Raw genomic sequence first — 21,456 nt, 5'->3', positions numbered from 1 at the left:
GTGATTAGTGATCGATACTGATGCCAAAAATGCAATCAGTAAAATTTTTGTCTGTCTGTCTGTTCGTTATGGAAACAAAAACTACTCGATAGATTTCAATGAATACAATTATTATTCTTCATACTCCTGGGCAGGTTGTATACTTTTCATCACGCTACGATCAATAGGAGCAGAGCAGTGAAGGGAAATGTTGGGAAAACAGGAGAAGATACTCCATTTTTACAGCAATACTACTGTAAGGGCTGGATTAAAGAGGTCTAGGCTAGTTCTAAATGATGCAATTCAAAGATTTTCCAAAATTCTACCCCTAAACCTAAAGGTTTAAAAAGGGGTTTCACGCGTGTATCGTAGGTATATTATAAAGTATACCTAACAATCTATTAGAGAAATAAATAAAGAAAATAATACTTGTGGTATTTTGATATCTGAAAGACGTAACAACTGCCATAATAAATTCATGATTACGTCACAATGAAACAATTCTTATTATTTTTATAACTTTTATTAAACGTCTTATCTTTTACATTCAATCACATTTATTTTATGTACTAACAATAACGTAGATAATAATAGGCACGAAATAGATTCAGATTTAGGCTGCCTGTCCACCAGAGCGGAGCGAAGGAGCGTAGCGGAGAAACGGACTAATGCGGAGCTACCGGAGCGAGGATGCGGAGCGGAGTTGCAGACTGATAAACCGCCCCACTTACTAGTTTCCTATGAATTTTTAAACTAGCTCGCAATTCCCTGTTCACTCAAGAGGTGCGGAGATTTTGTGCAATCCTATTGGTTAATATTTCTACTCCGGCTCCGCTACCTCGCTTCGCTTTGTTGGACTGGCAGCCTTAACCTTGTCCCTATTCAATGCTAGTAGAGTAGGGTCGACACGACACGACACGTCTCCTTCCATTCACTTCATACTTTACACATAAATCCTCTGTCATTCACTCCATCTCTCTGTAGTCTTCCTCTCACACATAGGAGATCAACCATTTTAGGCTGTTACAGAAAAAAATGACGGAAAATCATTTTAAATAAATCAAAATCATCAAAAATAATTAGAACTCACAGTTGTAAGTTTTTTGAAATGTGTATTTTTTGTCACCTTAACATCCAACATGGATCCCCTCCCCCCGCCCGCAATATACATATATATACAATATACATACATAATATTATTAAATTATTCTCTAAGTAGATTTTTAGACTAGATACTGGTCAAGTATACAACAAATTTTCATCTATACACTAAAACTTCTAAATTGTGAAATAAAGTAAAAAAAAACAAACAAATTACATACAATAATTATGTACATTTTACTGAATTTAATAATATACATATAAGAGTTGCTTATAGCAAGAACTGATTTATAAAATAACTTCTTTACTGTGATTTGCATGCACATAATATATATGCTCGAGTTTTAATAATCCCTACTATGTAACCGTTTCTTAATCTACATAATATATAAATAAAATAGGCCAACACCAAACAAAAACTTGAAATACTGTAATTAAACCATGTGCGCTATAGCATGGTGCGGGTGACAGATCGTTTCAATCTTGAAAGTTTATCGCGATTTACAATATTAGTACGTATTATGAACGTCATAAGGCAACGGTCACCAGCACCATGCTACAGAGCACATAGTTATAATTACAGTATTTCAAGTTTTATATAAAAAACATATCACAGGTAATAACAACTTATCAAGTAATAAACATTTAACATATTAACTTTAGGGCTTATAGACATTTAATTTTATTTATGGCAGTAAAGAAACTTCTGTGGTGCTATTTAAGAAATCGTGCCTAAATAATTATGATGACTTATTACCCTAATATAATATAATGTGAGGTTCTGATATTACTTATATGATGTATTTTCTTACAACATAAAAACTTTAATACCAATCGACAAACTAAACAATTAATTAAAATATAAAAAATCACATTATAACAATTAAATCAAACAACACAACATATACCTATACCTACTTATTAACGAAAACTTAAGAAAATAATGTATTGTATAAATAAAAATATCATGTAATTGAAATTAGAATAAAAACAAGGGTTATTTAAGTAAGTACATAAATTGGCTATCTAACGAAATACTTGTAGTCTATACATGATATACTTACCGAAGGCCGCGGTTTTACTCGCGTAATTTCTGTCTGTTCTGAATACAGACATTCATGATAAAATAGGTGCCTATGATACTCACAAACAACGTGGCTTTGTAGTGATAAAATAATTTTCAAAATAGGTAGAGATTAGCCCAACAATACCACAAATTTCAACTCTTTGTAATATTAGTATAAATATATTTATTAGGCGGCCTTATGAATTCCATACATACAAGTATATATCTAATATATAATACACATACTAAATACACCCTAGTTCAAGCAGAAGCCTATAATAAAACCAAGCAAAGAAATAAGCATAATGATATTTCCAAGGGAAATTGTCTCAATATATACATATACCAGTGGCGAAGGATGGAATTTTGACGAAGATAAAACTCCGGTTTCTCATACATTTATAAAAGGTAACCGGACGGGAATCGGCCTGAAAGCATTCATCGCCGCTGGTATCTACTCTTATTAATGTAGGTATATAAACGCTGGTGAATATCTGATAAAACGAAGCGCATGAGTTAATATAAGCTATAAGTATAACAATTTGAACGTTAGTTATAAAACAATTTGAACTTTTTTCAGTGTAGTTCAAGTCAAATTTCCAAGTTGCGACATGCTGAACAGCGCAGGTATAATGCTAGCCACTCACGATCAAGTAAGCTCGGCATGATGTCGGGCACATTGCGACCACGACGCGATCATTTTTATCTAACAGCTGTTAGCACTGCAGGCATGTGAGCTTACTTGATTGTCAAATGGCTAGCATAATATGCTGAGATATGTTATTGTATACTGCACATGTTTAGAACAGACTAGTTTGGAATGTTTTTTAATATTAAATGTATCTTGCTAGTAATGTGGCGAAATTAAATTTAACATGCACTTTTTACTAATAGCTATTACTTGTAAATGATTTGGCTTTCTTATCTACAAAATAAAGGGTCCCTTGTCGTCTACGGAATCCTAACAGCAGGTACGGGGACTTGAACATCTCTTCTGTCGAGGTGAACACTCCTGTTCCTCATAAGCCTCAGACTCAGTTCTGTGACGCGGATACATCTGCGGACCAGTAGACCCTCTAGCTTGTGGCAATGTAACGCTAGAGCCCTGAAAAGTTAAATTATTTTATTGAATATATTGCACCAAATTATATTAAAAGGTGTAATCACATTCTTTTGCAGATTATTCAAAAGTAATAAGAATTACATCATTTACAAGAATGCAGCATTGTCAAATGTCCCGATTTTTAAATCAAAATTAAATGTCCCATATTCTTATCGGGAATAAATCCGTAAATTTAATGAAAGCTGAATTAGTCATCCAGTCTAACCTGTGAAGAGTTCTTGATTTTTATTAAAGATAAAAAGGATACTTTTAAATAAGTTAAATGTACTCAGGTGAACCTGAGTAACCTAATAATATTTATAAGTATTAATTCATGAATAAGTAATGCTTATAAATATTATTTTCATGTAATAAGTTGCAATTCGTAACTCTCACTTTTCGGACTATTGCTTGAAATGCCATATTGTTACGAACTAGTTAGCGTTAGCTATAAGGATTGTGGACCTTATGCACTAGTATTAAGGTCTTTTGTAACAATATTTTTAATACGCTGTAAAATAAAGAGATCAATATTCAAAAAATTCTTTACGTTTTTTTTCCAATATCCCGCTTTCGAAGAAAGAATCCTGCTTTTTTACTCAAAAAGTTCCTAAATCCTGACATGACAATCCGCATTGGGCCAGTGTGGTGGACTATTGGCCTAACCCCTCTCATTCCGAAAGAGAGATTCGAGCTCAGCAGTTAGCCGAATATAGATTAATGATAAAGCTCTAAGGGTCAGGAATACAATGTACAATATAAGAAACCTTACTCTACTTCATAGTATAGGAGCCGTGATAGCCCAGTGGGTAGGACCTCTGCCTTCGATTACGGAGGGTGTGAGTTCGAATCCGGTCCAGGGCATGCACCTCCAACTTTTCAGTTGTGTGCATTTTAAGAAATTAAATATCACGTGTCTGAATCGGTGAAGGAAAACATCGTGAGGAAACCTGCATACCAGAGAATCATCTTCATTCTCTGCGTGTGTGAAGTCTGCCAATCCGCATTGGGCCAGCGTGGTGGACTATTGGCCTAACCCCTCTCATTCTGAGAGGAGACTCGAGCTCAGCAGTGAGCCGAATATGGGTTGATGACTCTACTTCATTGGTAATATGTATTATGTATGCTGGGGATTTTATAATAATACTTACATGACTCCTTTATCTGTAATATCAACACAGGATGTCAAATTGAGCAACTTCAAGCAGTTACTGTACTTCGACATAGTGTAGAGACATTTGTCCGTTATCTGTATATTGCCTTCCAAGCTTAACGTCTTTAGTTGTCTAAACTTTTTAACGAAGATCAACACACAACCTTCAGAGATATGGGGGCAGTGTCCCAAGTCTACGTCTTCCAGCTTACTTTGATGAAGCGCCAGGGCTTCCATGGCGCCTGTGGTTAGCCAGTTACACTTTGAGAGTTTCAAAACTTTTAAATTGGTACAATGTAATATAGCTGGCTGCAGACATTTGGCTGTTAAGTTGTTACAGGAGTTCAGATTCAAACTAACTAATCCTGGATTGCTGTTCAGTATGGGTACCAGATCTGCGTCAGTGAGATTCTTGCAGAGGCTGAAGTTAAGAATGCTGAGCCTTGTACAGTTTAAACCGAGGACCTGTAAAAGGATTTTTATCTTACAGAAGTTCACTATTAAATAAATAAAAAAAAACTCATGTTAGTTACTTTCATGAAATGGACATGATGAAGAAGAAAGTATATTTAGCACCCTAAGTTAACTTCTTGGAGCGTCAAGTCATTTAGAACAAAAGCCAAGCAGACTGTTCAACTAAGCTGTTCTGGACTGTGGCCATATTTTTTTACAAATCCTGCAGAAACCATGGATTTTTTCAAGATAATAAGTTATAGGCAACTCCAAGGTTCAATTTATCTCTGTACATAATTTTAAAAGGTTTAGAGGTTTAGCCGTGAAAAGGTAACAGACAGACAGATTTACTATCACATACTTATATAATATTAGTATGGATGTTAACTGCTGCACATCTTTTGAAAAAAGAAACCATATTCTATTGAACATGGTCAATTGTCTTTTTGCTTAGTAAACAAATTTTATATAAAAAAATATTGCATACTGCCGTGATATAGTAACTTTATCTAGAAAATCACAAATAAATGCATAAGCACATGAATGACCTCGTGAATATAAATCACAAAACAGAATAACAATTCTGTTTTAATGTGTGACAGTAGATGCTAGATGGTGAAATAACTATAATTTATTGATTTAATAACAGATTACAATCCAACAATATATGCTAAGACTTGCCTCAAATGTGTGAGGTGAAAAGCCCTTGTTCTTCAGTTTCAGTGACCTCAGCCTAGCGAAATACATGTTCACAATCTGCAGGCATGTTCTGGAAACGCAACGAAAGGTGAAACATTCCTGTATGCTGAGATACGGCATTATCTTGGATACCAGTATATCCTCCCAGTAGAGGTCAAATAAGTGTGTTCTCCTTGGTCTCTTCATGTTCATGATTTTTTTGCATCGTAACGTGAAACAATTAATGTTTATTGTGAATTTGGTTTATACTTTATTGATAAACAAAAGTAAGGACCGTATTTTTAGCTCGGCACGATTGACAATTGATTTGACAGTGACACCAACCAAAATCAAATTGATAATGACATTGACAACCGTGATTGTGATGACAGTGACAATCACAGAACACACAATCCGGGTGACAATTAAATTGGGCACCATAGCGTAAATATACGAGCCCAAACCACAGAATACATATGTACAAGCGATAAAAAATATTCGTGAAAGAATTATTTCGATACGTTATTTAGTTCCTAAAAGATAAAGAATTTTAAAGTGAGCGCGCGGCGACAGCCCGCTTTTAATATACGTGACGTCATCGTACGACACTTGTACGGCCCGTTCAGACAATTTCGTACTTCTGCCTTACCTACTGACGAACTGATGGTTAGAATTTATTGAAAAAAAAAAATTGTGTTGAAAAGCCCATTTAACGAGGAAGGAAGGCTATAAACTATATAACATCGCGCTGCGACCAGTAGCAGCAAAGCACCGATCAACAAAAACTAGTGTTTTTGTATATATAAAAGCTCTAATGTACACGACATCGTACCGGAACGCTAAATCCCTTGGCACCTGGCGGTACGTCTTTGCCGGTAGGGTGGTAACTAACCACGGCCGAAGCCTCCCACCATCAATCGGCCAAGCCGGGGATCGAACCCAGGACCTCCGTCCTGTAAGTCCATCGCGCATACCAGTGCCATGGAGGCCATTTTTTTAATTCCTACGTGTGTGAAGTCCAAACACCATAATTGGCTACTATATGGTAGGACCATTAGTTTTATAAAATGACGAAGTTCTGGTATTGCAAACCCTTGTTCTAGACGGTCAATTACTGACATTAACTCATACACAATACAAGACCACATGCCCCGATCACTGCATTTCTTATTAATGGCTTATAATTGACCTTTTTATGGCCTTCTTTAAATCGTAAATAAATTACAATTGTGAACATTGTAGTAAATTAGTAACCTACAGTCCTACACCATTTATATTTTTTACCTAAAAGTATTTATTTTATACTACAGGAATTTGGAACTAAGGCAGCTTGTCCACCAAAGCGCAGCGAGGGAACGTAGCGTGAAAACTAGAGTCTGCCCGAAACTGGTTTTCTGTTACGAACATTCGGCCGTAGCTTCAGTTTCGTCCAAAACCGAAACTAACGTGGTCTAGTACAAAATTCCTTAAAATACTGAAGTTTGTCGCATTTTAATCACTATCCCGCATTAATTAGGACATGAAATGGAAACAGTTTATTGAGTTTGTTATATTACATAATAAAAAAAATATTAATAATATTTTTATTATAATTAAAAAAAAAAAAATATTAATTTTATTTTATTAAATGAAGTTATCAATAATCAAATCAGTAATGGTTACTGTTTCATTAAATAGTAAGTATTGGTATTTTGAAATCTTATTAATTGATACTTTTTATTTTTGTACTTCTATTAAACAGTTCCATCAAAACATAACATTCTAAAGAATGTTTTCGTCGGAAGGTAACGAACTGACTAAGTTTTGTTGCTACATACAGAGCTATCCGAAAAGCGCACGACAATAATTCCTGAACAGGGCTGTAGCGTCCGCCAAAGCTTTGCCGCGACATATGAAGTTAGGCAAGCGTGCACGATTATTTTCGAAATCAGTTTCGTTTTCGGCAAAAGATTCGGCCTATTTTGGCCGAAACCGAACTTTCGGTCGGACACTAGTAAAAACGGATTAATGCCACAGAAAACATATGTACAAGTACAAGCTTCACTCTGCAACGTCATTAAAATAAATAGTGACTCTCGATACGACACAATAAGCGCAATTCAGTTCGAACAAAAATATTAGCCTACGGTTTATTTACCAATAGCTCTTATCTTTATTATAACTTTTCAAACAAAGTTAGGGTTGTCTTCAAATACAAAATACTCAATACTAGATATAACGCCTGGCTATATTCGCGTACTTTGTTGATAAAATAAAAGAGTAGTGCTTGCGTCATTGATTGGACTAACAATACATCAACACATAACTCTTTAAATATCCATCCACATTACGTAATGCAGAAGAAAGAAATATTTTGTCTGGCCTACTCTACAAAGATATGCCTATAACATACGTTACTTTGTATTTTGTCTAAGAAACTAAACTTGGATATGAATGATTAGTACGAGTAAATGGGAATGATATAGGGAAACTGCTACGACGCAAACTAAAAAAATAGTCTAGGAGCAGCCAGATAAAAAAATGAATAATGAATAATGAATAAATGATTTATTGAGCAAAAAACATTTTTATACAGAATAGGTTGAAACGGCAGTTGTGCTAAAATCTATAAAAGATTTTGTGTTACAACCACCATCTCTTCACGAACGAAGATTACAATATTTTTAGCTGCAGTACAAGTACAAATAAAAAGTATTAAAATTAATTAAATTAAATAAACTATTAAAAGTAAAAATTAAATATAAAACAAAAAAGTATTAATTTGTGATTTAGTTTATAAGGTAGCTTATACAATCCAATTTATACATAACTTATAATTTTTCCAATTTATATATAATTTGAGTTACAAATACAATTAAAACTTAATATATGTGCATTTGTAATTTATACCAGTTTTATTTTAATAATTTAAAGGTAGCGTATGCGTATGTGTGTGTGTGTGTGTGTGTGTGTGTGTGTGTGTGTGTGTGTGTGTGTGTGTGTGTGTGTATGTGTGTGTGTGTACATGAGAGTGTGCGTGCTAGTAAGTTTAAGTAATTATCTAAGAATCTTTAGCAATTTTTCAGTTTCATCGTAATCTAATGTTTGAAGCCAGGTTTTAACATTGATTCTACAAGTATTGTTAGTCAATGAACGCAATTCCATTACTTTGCTAGCTACATTGTACAGATGCTTTCCAAGAAATGATAAATGCTTTTGAGCAAAGCTGGTTCTACAATGTTTAACATCACAAATTTTGTCTTTCCTCCGTCTGTATTTAATATTATGTTTAAAATTATTTTGTTTATGTTGACACATTATAATATTAAGTATAAACAATTGTCTAACTGTTAGGACTTGACAATGGCTATATAGATCACGAGTAGGGTAATCAAAAGGCCTACATGTAGCTACTTTTAGAACCAGCCTTTGTTCACTTTGTTGTTAGAAAAATCACAATGTTGTATAACTCAGACTATCTTTATTATTATTTAAAAAAATCTGTAAACCAAATTCCATCCAAATCGGTTCAGTAGTTAAGCCGCGAAAAGGTAAAAGACAAACAGATATACTTACTTTTGCATTTCTCATATTAGTATGGATGCAAACGGTTTACATTTAATTTAACTAATCTTACATACGGATTATTTAGGAAATTCAAATAAAAAAAATTATCATGTCGAGTAGGCTTAGTTTACAACGTTTCAAAACGAGAAGTCGATCTGTTTGTAATAACTTTACTACCAGTTCGTAAGCCAGAAACCAGAAAAAAACACATCTAAGTGATAAGTATTATCCTTCACAATGATTTTACTTTCTGCGTGATTCATGATGGTGAAATTAAAAGAAAAATTCGATATAAACTTATAAGTTGTGTTGAAGGAAGATTATTAAATTTATATGAATAATCAAAACTATTTGAATAGGGTAGTTGACTCATATCAAAATTAAATTAAATAATATTAATTTCGTACTTGGAATAAGGAGTAGGTAACTAAGATAAAAGCGTCCGATCCGAGCGACGCGTGAAGAAACTTCCGTGCACTTTCACATATGAAATTTTGAACTAGTTCGCAAGTCCCTCTTCACTCAAGAGGAGCGGAGATTTTGTGCAATTCTATTGGTTATTATTTCTCCGTTTCTCGGCTCCGCTGCCTCGCTCCGCTTCGGTGGACTGGCAGCCTTAGATTCAACAATGCGTTGCCGCATTGACAGGCGATCATGTTTGACTCTAATGATTTAATATCATACTAAAATGTTTTTCAGATAACATTGGTACGATGGCAGTCGCCTGTAAGGCGTTCTTAATACGTATTAATATCGTGAATCGCGGCAAACTTTCAAGAATGAAACGAATAGTCACTGTACCCATGCCATCTGAAAAACACTTTAGTGGACGCCCGCGACTTCGTCCGCGTGGAAACTTTCAATCCATATTTCATTCCCTTCTGTTTATATTTTTGCAATTTTTATTATACTTAATAGTATACTATTAAATATAATAAATATACTATATCATATTTAATTTAATTATAATCCACTAATCATTTTACAAAAATATAACTCACAACATGTATGATTTATATTAAAAAGAACTTCAACCACTTTTTAAACATTTAGGAGTAGGTACATTTTTGAAAAATTACAGCAGCTACAGCATTGAGAAAACTGATTCAATATCGAAAAATTTTGAAAATCCGAAAAAAATATAACTTGCTCACCCTAGGGATTTTTTCAAAACTATTCAAATTTGTTTTAGATAATTAGGTGGGCATCTACTATTTGCGTTTTTTCGATTAATCGGGACACTTTATATAGGTTAAACTGGAACCGGTAGCTTAACTGTTCTTCGAGGCACGCTTGACTTGACTGTCACTTGACTTGACTCTAGCTGAGAATCTTCGAAGTAAAGCTCAATATTACATAGTCCATCTAGAACTCAAACCCCGGAGATAATGAGCCGCGTGGCTAACCACGGCACGTTACCAGTCGTAGGTAATTTATTAAATACAAGCAGAACCCAGTTATCCTTATAAATGCCATTGTAGGCTTTTTGTAGATCTATAAAAAATGTATATTCCACCATACTTGTTTTACCATTTTCGATGATAGCAGTTTGACTTTTCCGTCACTTGCAACAGTTATAGCCACATTTTAGTCAATTTACACAAAATCTATGGGCCTTATTAGAAGGCTCAAAGTCAAGCGATGGAGCGAGCTATGCTTGGAGATTTTCTGCGTGATCGAATCAGAATTATGAGGAGATCCGCAGACGAACCAATGTCACTGACATAGCTCAACGAGTCGCGAAGCTGACGTGGCTATGAGCAGGCCACATAGTTCGAAGAGCCGATGGACGTTGGGGCCCAAGATGCTGGAATGGCGATCCGGCACCGGAAAGCGAGCGAAAGACATCAAGCGGTTTGCAGGGAGCCGCTGGATGCTGGCGGCTCGAGACCGTTTTGTTTGGAAGTCCATGCAAGAGGCCTGTGTCCAGCTGTGGATGTCCATCGGCTGATAATGATGCTGATGATGATGATGACACAAAATCTTGACAAATTAGATATTAAAACCTTCCCCATAAACCATTCTATATATTGGTGATAAGCGCACGAAAATCCGTTTAGTAGTTTTGAGTTTAATACTTACATACAAACAGACGCAACGAGGACTTTCTTTTATGTATTATGTACTCGTACATAGAAGGTATTGAAAAGTAATGTGAACAAATAAGTGAACGAGGGACAAAAAAACATAATAAATTGGTTTTTAGAATTTACAAATACTCACCACAGTTCTTCGATAATTATACCCTATAATTGTCCATCACTGAGCCCTGCCCACGAGTGACAAGCTGACACCATGCTCTGCCTGTATGCCCCATTAATATCGACTACCCATTTTTGGTGATGGTATACCGATGGCGACTGTTGACTCGATCGAGGGTTGTGTTTCCAAACATTCTGTAGCTTTACAATAAGTATCTACATTTCACGAGTTTACTGGTTTTGAAGGTATTTTGGCATAACATCTTTTATAATTTTTTTTTCTGACTTCTCAGATATTTCAGACATTATGTATCTAGATTTAGATTTAAGGTAAAGTTTGTTACTTTGTGAAGTAGGGGTAGGTAATCTCTGGATCTATTGAACCGATTTCGAAAATTCTTTTATAAATAGAAAGCCATTATTGTAACCTAATTGACTTGGACGCTAACTGTGGCCCTTATTTAAAAGAGTCAAAGTCACTTAACGGTGATTGGAGCTAGTATATACTTGAAGTTTCTCTGCGTGATTGAATGATAAATGAGGAGATCCGCAGACTAACCAAAGTCACTGACATAGCTTAGCGAGTCGTGAAGCTGACGTGCGGGGCACATTTTTCGAAGATGTAATGGACGTTTAGCGACCTCGCGCCGAAAAGCGCAGCATTGGTAAACCCTCAACTTGGTAGACTGAAGACATCAAGCGGGTTGCAGGGAGTCGCTGGATGCTGGCGACTCAAGACCGTGTTGTTTGGAAGTCCATGCAAGAGGCCTATGTCCAGCTGTGGACGTCTATCGACTGTTGATGATGATGATGATGATTTCCCAAAACCAAACCTTGCGTCCCAAGCAACAACACTACCTATAAGTCTACTTCGACCAAAATAGCTCTACTTATCTACTACTTACTAAGTTGCAGGGCATTTGTTAGCTACTCCAATAAACATGGCGCTGAAAGAGATGTGGGCAACTCTCCAAACGTTCCGAGTGGAAGAAGACAGCTTCCCAATGATGATAGAAAACGTCGCCCTGTTGCTGCGAACGATGATCATAAATATCTTCAATCATAATAAATACAGTAAGATTAAACGATTTAGTATTAAAGTACCAATTTTAATAGGGTAGGGTAGGGGTAGGGGTAGTTGAAAGTTTACATCGAGTTTCACGCGAACGAAGTCGCGGTCGTCCACTAGTTTATACCAAAGCCAAACTCAATGTGAGATTATCAAAAAATAAATTCGAAATGATGGTAGAACGCATGTCAATTTATTTTAAACTAGCAGACGCCCGCGATTTTGTCCGACCACAGACCTCTTTAATCATTTACTTCCTACAGTAAAAATGGAGTAACTTCTCCGGTTTTCCCAACATTTCCCTTCACTGCTCTGCTCCTATTGATTGTAGCGTGATGAAAAGTATACTACAACCTGCCCAGGAGTATGAAGAATAATTCTATCAAGTTTCGTTAAAATCCGTTGAGTAGTTTTTGTTTCTACAATGAACATACGTACAGACAGACAGACAGACAAAAATTTCACTGATTACATTTTTGGCATCGGTATCGATCACTAATCACCCCATGATAGTTTTTTGGAAATATTTCATGTACAGAATTTACCTCTCTACAGATTTATTATAAGTATAGATTATTTAGTGGCCCGATATGCACTTGGCCGGTTTTATTGTAGACTCCGCGCCACGAAAGAAGTCCCGCGGCTAAAACCTGAACTAAAATTGACAGCGCCTTACACAAATGACAATGAGATCGCCATTACCAAATGATAATAACCATAGACCATATTTTATTATTAGTGTAAATAATATACCTACTCTGACATGTTTGCTCTTCAAAGAGATGTACTGGTTCTACTACGTGGTGACGTTCATCTCTGGGGTCTGCTACTGCTACGTGTTCATCATCTCCATGCTGTGGATGGTGTTCGTGCGCTATCGGAAGACCAAGAACTACACAGCAATGGCCGCCGCCGTGTCGCTTACGTCCTGCAATGTCACTTGCATTACTAAGTTCCTCTTTATGATAATACACGTGTAAGTATATAACTAATAGAAAGTACCGAGATAGATGTACCTCCAACTTTTCAGTTAAGTGCAAAGTCGTTATCAACTCCTTTCCCTTATCCCACTTTAGTAGAGTCGGAAAAATATGTCAATCTTTTCGTCTCTATTACTCGTCAACTTATCATCCACTTCCTTTACATACATGTCCTCCATTTCACACACTCCAGCCATCTCTTCTTTGGCCTTCTTCTCCTCTTATGTCCTTCCACTTGCACATTCAACATTTTTCTAGCAATATCTTGTCACACCACACATCCATCTCAACATACACATTTCGTTCACATGCATTCTTTTACTATCCGTGCCTTTTACAGCCCTATGAGTATTAGTGCATTGTAAGAAATTAAATATCGTGCGACTCACAGGTCACAAGGTAGAGGTCAGATCGAGCGATTGCTTAGCAGACGAAAACTTTTAAATTGTTTGTGCTTTGCTGACGCTCCTTCAGTTACACTCACAAATGCGACTGTCTATAGATTCAATAAAGTTGGCGAAAAAAGTATTTTAATAAATCACACTATTGAAGTATTTTATGATATGTTACAAAGTCTTCTGTATTAGAAAATTATATTGAATATTTTATTTGTTAACAGAACTCACATCAGAGATATAACTGAAAAGTATGTAAAATTCGACTCCCAGTTCGAACCTGAATCTAGATTTGCGGTAGACTTGCGTACACATCTGCGCGTGGTGAAGAGCCGAGCGTTGTATATATGGACAGTCCTGGTCGTCAACTGCATTGTATTCGTCTTGATCCCTCTGCTGAGGCCTGGTAGACACGTCACCGAGGAGATGTATATCCTTTACGGTAAGAAAAAACTCAGTGCCTGAAGACAAAAGTCTTCAAACGACCTATGGTTCCGATACTTTGTCATTAAACTATGGGCCTCCTAAGAAGGCTCAGAGTCGCACAGCGGGCGATGAAATGAGCTATGCTCGGAGTGTTTCTGCGTGATCTAATGAAAATAAGGAGATCCGTAGAAGACCCAAAGTCAACTAAGTTAGCTCAACAAGTCGTGAAGCTGAAGTAGGACAAAGTTCAGAGACGATGGACGTTTAGGTCCCAAGGTGCTGGAATGGCGACCCTCCACCAGGTAGACTGCATTCAGACAGAGAACGAGTTGCAGGAATCCGCTTGATGCAGGCGGCTCAGGATCGTGAACTTTGGAAGTTCCTACAAAAGCCCTATGTCCTGCAGTGGACGTCCATCAGCTGATATGATGATGATGTTAGTACCATACCATAGTTTGGCCATAGTGCTATTTAAGGCTTTTTGTTCATCAACAGAATACGAAACGTAATTTTTAATTTGGCAGGCTTGGAACCTATGCTGGAATCACCAAACTACGAAATAGTGCATACAGTGAGCGCTATTAGCGTAGGCTTCTGTGTATACATAATGGTAAACGTCGCGGTATATGTTATAGTCATCATCGGATATAACGAGTCTCAAATGTATACACTGAGTTTAGAAGTAAGAAGTCTGTGGGACGACAGCCAAAACTTCTATAATAACATAAAACACAAAATAAACAATAAAGTTTATGGCTCATACATAAAAGATACAATGGTCAACGAGTATATACGGATTCGTCTGAAACAAATAGTTGGCTATCACGTAGCAAATATTCATCTTTTCCACGCATTGAATAATGAATTTTTGATAATTCTCGCCATTGAATACACTCTATTGTCTATTGCCATAATAGGTGAATTGCTTGGTGGATTGGAAAACACGTATCTACAAGTGCCATACACTGTTGTCCAAATATATATGGACTGCCTTGCTGGACAAAGGTTGATAGACGCTTGCAATGAGTTTGAATTCGCTGTATACGATTGCCAATGGGAGAACTTTAACGCATCTAATCAAAAAACGGTTCTACTAATGCTCGTGTTATCTCAGAAAACGCTAATGCTATCAGCTGGTGGTATGGCTAATTTAAATTACGAATGCTTAATGAAAATACTGAGGTCAGCTTATTCAGCTTACACAGCTTTGAAATCTAGTCTAGATCATTAAACTTTAATTTAACCGTGTTTATGGATATAATTAAGTAATCGATGATAATGACCAAAGACAACAAGATGATATTGATGAAACAAGTAATACAGCTGCTTAGATATTCATAGTGTAGAATACTAGAACAGAACTAGAATTAAGCTTATCCAAGACATGCATCAAACGGAGATTGAGAAACTATAGAATTTCATTAAATATAATAAAATATTGTTATAAAATAATATAATAAAGTTTTGTTTACAATCAATATCTATTTTTATTTTTGTGATTTGTCTTATCAATGTTCTATGAGGGTATGTTTTAATATTAATAGGAGATTTAGACTATAAGAACGTCGTGGTCCGGGATCTTTTAGTTTAAAAAATATTTGAATACATCGATTTCTTTATAAACCAAAACTGAAAAAAAAAATTGAAAACAGCGGGACTGACCTAGACCAAGTGTAATTTTGTAACACGAAAAATCTTTGTGTTAGATTAAGTTGTCGAACATGAAATTGATTAATAGTTTCCATTGGAATGTAAAATATTGATAGTTGACTTCATTGATGGTAGTGTAATGGTGTTTTGGTAGATCTATGAGATATTGGATATGGCTCACCTTTATGCTATTTGTTTAGGTCACTGACAAAAGTTTCTTCTTCTTTTTAACTTAATGGCTTTTGTTTTATGCCTAGAAGGCACAATAACAGAGCATTCATAAAGTTTATGACTGTTTTAGTACTTCTTATTACTCTTTATTTGGACATGGACGCAATTCTAAACATTTTTGACGCTAAAATCAAAAAGACTACTAATGTCCGCAGTCATTTGTTCTTTACATACACACAATTGAGTGTTTGTGGTAATTTTCCGTTGTTGTAAATAACAATCACTAGTTTAGGTATATACCGAGATTGAAAGCAGATAGCATAATAGTGGTTATTTGACATCGATCGAACAAATACTGGAGTTCTAGGAAAAGGTGATGACATTGTTATTATTTTTTAATGCAGCATTACATTCAGTTATTGCATATTAGCATTACTTACTATAAGGTAAACTTATCGTGAAGAAAACATCAAGAAAATGAAGCACGAAACTGATATCGTTAAACGTTCCTCGCCATTATTAGATACCATAGAAACATTAAGACATTATGTGGTTACTCTTATAAAAACAAAATGAATATTGAAGTCTGTTTGAAAGTTTGAAAGAGAATCTAGAATTCAGAAAATATAAATATTACCTCTATTATAACCAAGTAGACAGTAACATGACTACTTGTAAGATCTCAGTCGAAATTCAAAATAAAAAATAAGAGCTTATTAATCTAAGTAGATATTAAAAGTTGTTTCATTGCTTTTATGAATAATCATTGATATATTTTTTTTAAATCGTTTCTTGTAGTTACAGTTTTCACGTTTTTATATTTGTAGCTATAGTTTTACTTGCCATGTTAGTATTTCCAAATTAATGTTATGATGGAAGTTACATTAAAACCATTTTCCCATTTTCTGTTGCATTCAAACTTGGTATATTTGCAAAATATAAGTCAAAGTCAAAGTCAAAGTCAAAATTCATTTATTTCAATTAGGCTTAGTTTATTACGTACGCGTTATTAAAATATTTATTTATTTATTTTATACTTACCTATACCTTCGCACTTGTATTGAATTAGAGACAATTCACTGCAGTTATACTTTACTGTTTAACTTTAATATTGGCTCGTTTGATTTCTTCTTCAGAATTGTTTGAATATTAACAACATTACGAGAAATATACCCGATCAAATATGGATTGTTTACTTTTAGAATTGAATTGCCAAGGAATTTGATATTAAATTATTTAAGTTTGAATTTTCTTGTAATCAGTTAGTTGGCAATTTAGCATACATATTTGATCCCCGCTGAATGTAATACTGCGTTACCTATATAAACGATTTGTGAAAACATTCCAGTTCATTTGATTCAAATTTTATTGTTTGAGTGATTTGTTACGTCGGCAAGTATAAAAATTTATGAAGAATTCAATCTCACATGGTGGTAAGTGATAGTATTTACCAAAATAGATTTGTGAAAACATGAGCAGAAATTATTAACTATGCAAAGTATAATTAGTAGATAGTATAAAAAAACCTATTTTGATGAAGAAATAAGGCATATTTATGGTCGACCCATAATAAAGATGTTTCTTTTAAAAGAGACGAATATCTTAGCATCTTAGCATGAATTCACCGTGCAGGCGCCGGGTCCATCGCGTGGTAGAGAGAAAAACTCTGAGCAGAGTCCTAAACTTGTGAGTACAGGATGTAGGGTTAAGGAATTCCTTGACAATCGATTAACACTCCTCTCCTCTGGTAACCCAGTAGATATGTCCTCTGCCTTTGATTCGATTCCGGTCCGGGGCATACACATCTAATTACACTGTAAAACACGTTAGGATATTCCAAAACGACAAAGAAATTGAATAATATTCCTTGCTTTTTTTCAGTCGAAATCAGGACAATAAATAATGAAAGTAAAATTCATAAGAAAGTTCTGGGAAGGCCTCAAAAAGTTTGGTTTGCAATATGACGACTTTCCAACCACATTGGATAATGTCGCAGTTTTACTTAGATTACTGACAATAAATATTTATAAGAGGCGGACTAAACGTAAGTATGTTTTTTGTCTTACAATACGCTCTTCGAGCCTTCGGTATAGTGCGTAGAGTTTGGCTAATGAAAGTGGAGACTGAAATAATTCGGCAAATTTAAAAAAAATGGAGGACGTTCCCTAAACAATAGTGCAAATACTTAAATAACTCAAGTTTGATAATTGCACATTTTTTTAATAAAGTAGTATTTTAGTAGATATTTTTTTGAAATTGCTTGGCGATTCTCTACTACAGATTAAGAGTGGTATGCCTCCTTGGTCGTGTACTTTATCTGAATGGCTAATTTACGGTTTAAACATTGGGTTCTGGGTCGAGCTACGAAAACTAACAACAACCTAATCGATGAAGCCGTGATAACCCACTGAATATGGCTTTTGCCTTTGATTCAGACGTTCGAATCCGGTCCGGGGCATTCACCTCCAACTTCTTAGTTATGTGCATTTTAAGAAAATAAACATCACGTGCCTCAAACCGTGAAAGAAAACATCGCGAGGAAACCTGCATACCTACCTGAGAATTTTCTTCATTCTCTACGTGTGTGCAGTCTGCCAGTCCGTGTTGGACTATTTGCCTTACCCCTGTTATTCTGAGAGGAGACTCATGCTCAGCAGTGGATAAATCTACTAAGCTACCTCAATTCTGGTTGGTGTGGCTCTATATTTCCTCTTCTATTTTCTATTCTATTCTCTATATTTCCATCTTCTATATATTCTATTTATTCAGTATAGGCTGATCAACATCATTCCAACTATTCTTCCAACTGAAGTTTGGCGTTCAAGTGTAGAAAACTCTTCCAGTCTTTTGCAATATTTTAAGCTGTGTGTATGTTAAACAATGGTTATAGCGAAAACTGAGGTCCGAAAATATATCTACCTGGACAGCAAACCTAAAATGCAGAATTGGACAAGAAAAGGCTGCATTTCATAAAATGTCCAAAGCATTATGTGACCCCAAGACTCCTTTCCCTACAAGATATCGCATCCTAAAGTGTTATGTTTAGTTCACCCTTTTACATGGGTGCGAGACATGGGCCCTGAATAAAGTGTTGTCAGCGGTTGGAAGCTTTTGAGATGTGGGGGCTAAGGAAAATGTTCAAAATAGGCTGATAACGATGCTATAATGAAACTTCCCAGGTATATCTCTGATATGGTACTTCCTGACGTGCGCGGCGGGCGGCTGCTACTTCTACGTGTACATCTTCTCCATGATGTGGCAGGTGTTCATCCACTACCCGCGCCTCAACAACTTCGGCGGCGCGGCCGTGGCGCTGACTCTCGGCACCTGCACCGTCACGTGCATCACCAAGTTTGTCTTTATGAAGATGTATGCGTAAGTGCGACTCCATGATAGCCTAAAACTTCTGCCTCCGATTCTGGAGGGTTTGGGTTCAAAACCATTCCGGGGCATGCACCAGCAATTTTTCAGTTGTGTGCATTTTAAGGAATTAAATATCACATGTCTCAAACGGTGAAGAGAAAAACATCGAGAAGAAACCTGCATACCAGAGAACTTTCTTTCTTCTCTGCGTGTGTAAAGTCTGCCAATCGTCCAGCGTGGTGGACTATTGGCCTAACACCTCTCATTGAGACATGAGGCACTGAGGTTTTCTTTCATCTGAGAAATTTTCAGTTAAATTATCAAGTTGGGCAGTATTATATTTCCGTGCTCCGGAGAGCACGTTAAGCTCCGGAGAGCGATTCTATTCGGTCCTGGTTATAATTAACTAGCAGACGCCGGCGACTTCGTCCGCGTGGATTTCAGTTTTTTTTTACAAATCCCGTGGGAACTATCACGGACTTTTTTTAGAACCTTCAAAGTGCAACAATTCTGTCATTCTGATAAATGTAGGATAGTCTAAACGTTTTTGTCACTTCCTAGTCAAGTGACGTGGACAAGTAATTAAGCTAATCCACACTTATCAGAATTTCGTGAATCAGACCCTATAAATAAGGTCCCTATGTTAATTGATGGTTCTTTGTCACTAGGAGTCATATAAAAGAAACAATTGATAAATTTCTTCAGTGTGATGAAAGAGTCGTACCGGATACAAGGTTTGCGAAATGCATTCGTGTAAAGTTAAGGATTGTGAAGAAACGCTCCATCATTATCTGGGTATCACTTGTCGCGGACGGCGTTATATACTTACTGATACCAATGCTGATGCCTGGGAGACACGTTTCGGAGGATTTGTATATTATTTACGGTAAGACGTGGTCATGTTTACTAAAAATATCAAGACTTTTTTGACGACAAGTTCAAAATTGTCTTTGATTAGTTAGATCTAATGTAATGGTTAGTGATAATGCAGTCTAAGATGGTAGCGTAATATTCTAAAAGTGGTAGGGTCATTCAGTCTTTCCTAATAAAGTAGAAACAGCTGAGTGCTACCACTAAATCAGCTCTACGTTTGAAATAACCTATGTAGTCTCATCTGATGCATTCTGAGATGGTAGCGCTAGCTAGGTAATTTAGAAGAGGTAGGTACAACTAGTTTATTTTACCTAGATACTTCGGCCGATGGACGTTGGGGTCCCATGGTGCTGGAATGGCGACCCCACACCGGAAAACGCAGTGTTGGTTGACCTTCCACTAGGTGGACCGAGGATATCAAGCGGGTTGCAGGGAACCACTGGATGCTGGTGGCTCGAGACCGTTGTGCTTGGAATTCGATGTAAGAGGCCTATGTCCAGCTGTGGACGTCTATCGGCTGATAATGATGATGATATACCTCGGAGACTCGCAGAGTAACTTAATCTAATACGAAGTGTCTTAATATTTGCAGGTTTAGAGCCAATGCTCGAATCTCCTAACTATGAAATAGTGACATTTCTAACCAACACCAGCATAGGCTTCGCTGTGTACACAATGGTAAACGTCGCTGTGTATGTCATAGTTGTAGTCGGTTACAACGAATCCCAAATATACGCACTCAGTGAAGAACTGCGGAATATGTGGAACGACAGCCAAAACTATTACAACGCAATAAAACATACCATCCAAGATAAAATACACGCTCTTTATATCAAAGAACAAATCGTAAATGAATTTATAAGGATACGTTTGAGAGATATAGTAAAATTCCATATTGCCAATATCAATCTATTTCATGAACTGGATCATCAATTCCGGAACACTTTAGCTGTGGAGTACAGTATAATGACGATATCTATTATTGCGGAGCTGCTTGGAGGTCTGCAGAATACATATCTCCAGCTACCGTATACAATGGTGCAAGTTTTCATGGATTGTCTCGCCGGTCAGAGGTTGATAGACGCCTGCGACGAATTTGAAAGATCATTATATGCATGTGAGTGGGAAAATTTCAATGTATCCAACCAAAAAACTGTGCTACTAATGCTTGTGGCTTCGCAGAAGACGTTATACCTGACTGCGGGAGGTGTTACGTACCTGAACTTCAATTGTTTGATGATAATCCTAAA

General features: G+C 36.1%; 2 protein-coding genes and 1 pseudogene across 2 annotated transcripts; 2 read left to right on the top strand and 1 right to left on the bottom strand.

The window, feature by feature from the left end:
- Positions 1-480: 480 nt before the first annotated feature.
- On the bottom strand, positions 481-5,859 carry LOC112051841 (F-box/LRR-repeat protein 15). The gene is made up of 3 exons (XM_024090654.2): positions 5,536-5,859; positions 4,400-4,866; positions 481-3,251 (listed from the first exon to the last, which is right to left on the bottom strand). The coding sequence occupies exons 1-3, from the start codon at positions 5,743-5,745 to the stop codon at positions 3,098-3,100; spliced, it is 831 nt and encodes a 276-aa protein (XP_023946422.2). The 5' UTR covers positions 5,746-5,859; the 3' UTR covers positions 481-3,097.
- A 6,361-nt stretch (positions 5,860-12,220) lies between these two features.
- LOC112051852 (uncharacterized) lies at positions 12,221-15,380 on the top strand. Its single transcript, XM_024090666.2, has 4 exons — positions 12,221-12,353; positions 13,129-13,324; positions 13,948-14,165; positions 14,674-15,380. The coding sequence occupies exons 1-4, from the start codon at positions 12,221-12,223 to the stop codon at positions 15,378-15,380; spliced, it is 1,254 nt and encodes a 417-aa protein (XP_023946434.1).
- A 3,649-nt stretch (positions 15,381-19,029) lies between these two features.
- On the top strand, positions 19,030-21,456 carry LOC112051850 (uncharacterized; annotated as a pseudogene).

The sequence above is a fragment of the Bicyclus anynana genome, chromosome 19 (assembly GCF_947172395.1).
Source record: "Bicyclus anynana chromosome 19, ilBicAnyn1.1, whole genome shotgun sequence".
NCBI lineage: Eukaryota > Metazoa > Arthropoda > Insecta > Lepidoptera > Nymphalidae > Bicyclus > Bicyclus anynana.
The sequence above is the reverse complement of the archived record's forward strand: the minus strand, read 5'-3'. Positions and strand labels throughout refer to the sequence as shown.

Coding starts and splice junctions, on each gene's coding strand:
- LOC112051841 (XM_024090654.2), bottom strand. CDS start 5,745: ATGAACATGAAGAGACCAAGGAGAACACACTTATTTGACCTCTACTGG. Junction 4,867..5,535: donor TTTCACCTCACACATTTGAG/GCAAGTCTTAGC, acceptor ATCCTTTTACAG/GTCCTCGGTTTAAACTGTAC. Junction 3,252..4,399: donor ATTACAGATAAAGGAGTCAT/GTAAGTATTATT, acceptor TTAACTTTTCAG/GGCTCTAGCGTTACATTGCC.
- LOC112051852 (XM_024090666.2), top strand. CDS start 12,221: ATGGCGCTGAAAGAGATGTGGGCAACTCTCCAAACGTTCCGAGTGGAA. Junction 12,354..13,128: donor CTTCAATCATAATAAATACA/GTAAGATTAAAC, acceptor TGCTCTTCAAAG/AGATGTACTGGTTCTACTAC. Junction 13,325..13,947: donor CTCTTTATGATAATACACGT/GTAAGTATATAA, acceptor ATTTGTTAACAG/AACTCACATCAGAGATATAA.